The 3,493-nt window shown below is 44.9% G+C and overlaps 1 protein-coding gene across 1 annotated transcript; it reads left to right on the top strand.

Annotated features, from left to right (window-relative positions):
- Positions 1 to 2,045: 2,045 nt before the first annotated feature.
- Positions 2,046 to 2,639, top strand: LOC112925884 (ras-related protein Rab-13-like). Its single transcript, XM_026006711.2, has one exon. The coding sequence runs from the start codon at positions 2,046 to 2,048 to the stop codon at positions 2,637 to 2,639; it is 594 nt and encodes a 197-aa protein (XP_025862496.2).
- The last annotated feature ends 854 nt before the right edge of the window (positions 2,640 to 3,493 follow it).

The following is a 3,493-nucleotide window of genomic DNA, read 5'->3' as shown; positions in this document are numbered from 1 at the left end:
AGCCATTTCAACTCACTGAAAGTATGAAAAGCATTTTGCATTTAACCAAACAAAAGTCTTATGAGTCCACTGATAATTATGCAATCCCAAATTTATGGTTCCTAGGTCTCACTGGATGAAATGTGAAGTGTAACAATAAACTTGTCAGATTATGACAAATTAAAAGAAGAATGTGAGATATTTATTAAAGCAACAGGCATGGATGAAATAGACAGCTTGGGGCCTGATACTTGAGGATGAGAATAAAAATTTTGAGAAAATACCAACACGTCTGCAAAAGTAATAATCATTAACATCTGCCACAAAAGGTCAAAGGACCCAGAAAATTTGCATTTTCTGCATTAACAACCAGGGAGAGTTGAACAGGGAAACCAGGCGGCCAGAGAAGTGTGAATGCCTTTAGAATGTCTGGAAGTCTTCCTTTTCATATGTGTAAACCAGGAGTTTAGAGGTTTAGAGGTAACCTGGGGCTATTTCCCAAGCGAACCTCACAATATGCTGCTATGAAGACTCTGAAAAGATGGGTTTTTACCAGTGCCCCCTCTTGAGGGTGGTGGTGAATGGAATCACAAGACTGTGCTGTTGCCTTCACTGTATCCCCTTACCACTTAAAAAATACAATTCTGGGGATGCCTGGGTGGCTCAGTGGTTGAGCATCTGCCTTTGGCTCAGGGTGTGATCCCTGGGTCATGGGATCAAGTCCTGCATCAGGGTCCCCGAGGGGAGTCTGCTTCTCCCTCTGCCTATGTCTCTGCCTCTTTCTGTGTGTCTCTCATGAATAAATAAATAAAATCTTTTAAAAAATAAAATAAATAAATACAATTCTGGATCTTTTCTTAAACACTATCTTTCAATATATATTATACGTTTTAAATAAACTGGGGCTCACCTAGACTAATCCTGAGAACATAGGTGAGAGGATCACTCCAAGCTGCACTCTCAGCTGTTTGGGCCTCTCCTGCAGAAGCTCCAGACTTCAGGGAGCAGAGACCAACTCCCCTGAGCTGTGCCCTGTCCAAATTTCTGATCTGCATAAACATGACATGGTTGTGTGTTGTGCCACTAAGCTTGGGTGCTTTGTTATGTAGCAATAGGTAACCAGAACATGGCGGAGTCTCCTAAATTTTAAAGGCAACAGCTAATTCAAGATTTAAAAACAACACCAGCAATAAAATCATGCAGGCCAATAGTGTGCAAGCCAAATGCAATTGCTCAACCCATTTCATGAGACACTAATTTGAGATTTCAGCTTAAGAAATTATAAATGAAAAAAAAAAAAGAAATTATAAATGGTAGGTGGCTGGTGACAAGGGAAAACCAGGAGGGTGGATGAGATGGCTTCAGGGAGAGGCAGCAGGCACAGTGCTTGGGGTGGGGGGTGCCCAGCATTATAGCAGTTTCCAAACAGTTGATATTGTATAAATGAGAGCACTGAGAGACCAGAATATACTGGAATACATTGGATAAACCTGGACACACTGGCTTCTCATGCACCGTATACTCAGGCCTCTCAGAATCTATACAAGCAAACCACTAATGGCTATTTTTAAAGCAGAAATACCAAAAATTTTCTTCCTGCAGGGAACCTCAGTCTGGAGGATCTCATTTGTTTCTCCGGGGAGCAGCCAAGTGCTGTCTGTGTTTTCTTAGTTTGAGTTGGGAGAAAACGCTGCGCTGGACAAGGCATGAGCCAATGCTGTAAGGATACTGGGCCATTGCAAACAGAACCCTTGTAAATAAGGCTGCTTGGACCCAGGACAAACTCCTGTATGCACCAGCTCCATTCAACTCATGAGTAGCTTTGTTGTCCATCACCCTGGAACTGGGAAATCCATTGGTATGAGCTTGCTGAGCAGTTACAGTTAGCAGAGTGAGAGCCACTCTTAGACACATGAAGTCCCAGAGTTAAGACGAGAGCTTACAACTCAGTCTTCTTATTTTATAGTTTGGGCAATCAATACCCAGAGAGGAGAAAGACCTGCTCAAGTTGCTCAGCCAGTTAATTAAAAAAAAAATTGAGGCCCCCCGGCTCCCCAGTGTCCGCCATGGCCAAAACCTACGACCACCTCTTCAAGTTGCTTCTCATCGGGGACTCCGGCATGGGCAAGACCTGTCTCATCATTTGCTTTGCTGAGGACGGCTTCAACAACACCTACATCTCCACCATTGGAATCGACTTCAAGATCTGCACTGTGGATGTAGGAAGGAAGAAGATCAAGTTGCAGGTCTGGGACACAGCTGGCCAGGAGCGATTCAAGACAATAACTACTGCATATTACCGTGGAGCCATGGGCATTATCCTCGTATATGACATCACAGATGAGAAATCCTTTGAGAATATTCAGAATTGGATGAAAAGCATCAAAGAGAATGCCTCAGCTGGGGTGGAGCACCTGCTTCTGGAGAACAAGTGTGACATGGAGGCCAAGAGGAACGTGCAGAAGGAGCAGGTCATCAAGCTGGCTTGGGAGCATGGAATCCGATTCTTTGAGACAAGTGCCAAATCCAGCACGAATGTGGATGAGGCTTTCAGTTCCCTGGCCTGGGACATCCTGCTCAAGTCAGGAGGCCAGAGATCAGGAGGCCAGAGATCAGGAAACAGCCATAGCCACCCCCCCCCCGCCCCCGCACTGACTTGAAACCCTATGATAAGAAGAACACCAGCAAGTGCTCCCTTGGCTGAGGACCCTAGGCCCAGAGGCTGAACCTCAGGAGGCAGGGCTGTGGGTGGGCAGGGGAGAAACAGCAGGTGGGGCGGGGGAGGGGGTCTAGAGGAGGTAGATGGTGGAAGAGTAGGGAGCAAATGTAAAAGAAAATAGGAAGGGGAGAGGAGAGAAGATAGGACAGGGAAGGAGAGGCAAGGAGGAGAGAGAGAGCAGAAAGAGGTGAGGGGGCAGGAAGAAGGGGAGGAGGAAACCACTGGTCCTGGGTGTCAGCCTTTCCTGGGACTTCAAGGGCAGACACAAATGTAAATAAAAAGTTGACTTGTTGTTACTGAAAAAAAAAAAAAAATTGAAACTTCAACTCAGCTTCCTGACTTCCACTGAGCAATATACTCCTTTCCCAACGTACTCTCACAATCTTTCTCTTTGACATCATCTGAAGACCTTCAGTTTCGTTTGTTTCTTTCTTCATGATTTCAGGATTGGGTGAAGAAGAGTTTTCCAAAAAGCTTGAATTTTTCTAAGCCACAACTTCATGCTGACTTTCGTAGTCTGTAGGAATGTCATAGAAGTATTTTATGTTGCCTTCCTAGCTCTAATGGCTACTGCTGAAGGGCTGAAGGGGGTGGGCTTATGTGGCCATATTTGGGCCACAGTACCCTATTTCCTACTCCCTTCAAATTCACAACTTAATGGACTAAAGAGAGCTGGCCTATCAGCTGGACAGCAAACTAGGACTCTGTCTCCTCCCTCAAAACTTGTTACCGCGAAATTCAGAAACCACAGATAGATGATAATGAGCATTTGAATTAAAAGGCTATATAGAGTAA

The sequence above is a fragment of the Vulpes vulpes genome, chromosome 12 (assembly GCF_048418805.1).
Source record: "Vulpes vulpes isolate BD-2025 chromosome 12, VulVul3, whole genome shotgun sequence".
NCBI lineage: Eukaryota > Metazoa > Chordata > Mammalia > Carnivora > Canidae > Vulpes > Vulpes vulpes.
The sequence above is the reverse complement of the archived record's forward strand: the minus strand, read 5'-3'. Positions and strand labels throughout refer to the sequence as shown.

Bases quoted from the DNA above. Each gene is read 5' to 3' on its own strand.
- LOC112925884 (XM_026006711.2), top strand. From the start codon at position 2,046: ATGGCCAAAACCTACGACCACCTCTTCAAGTTGCTTCTCATCGGGGAC.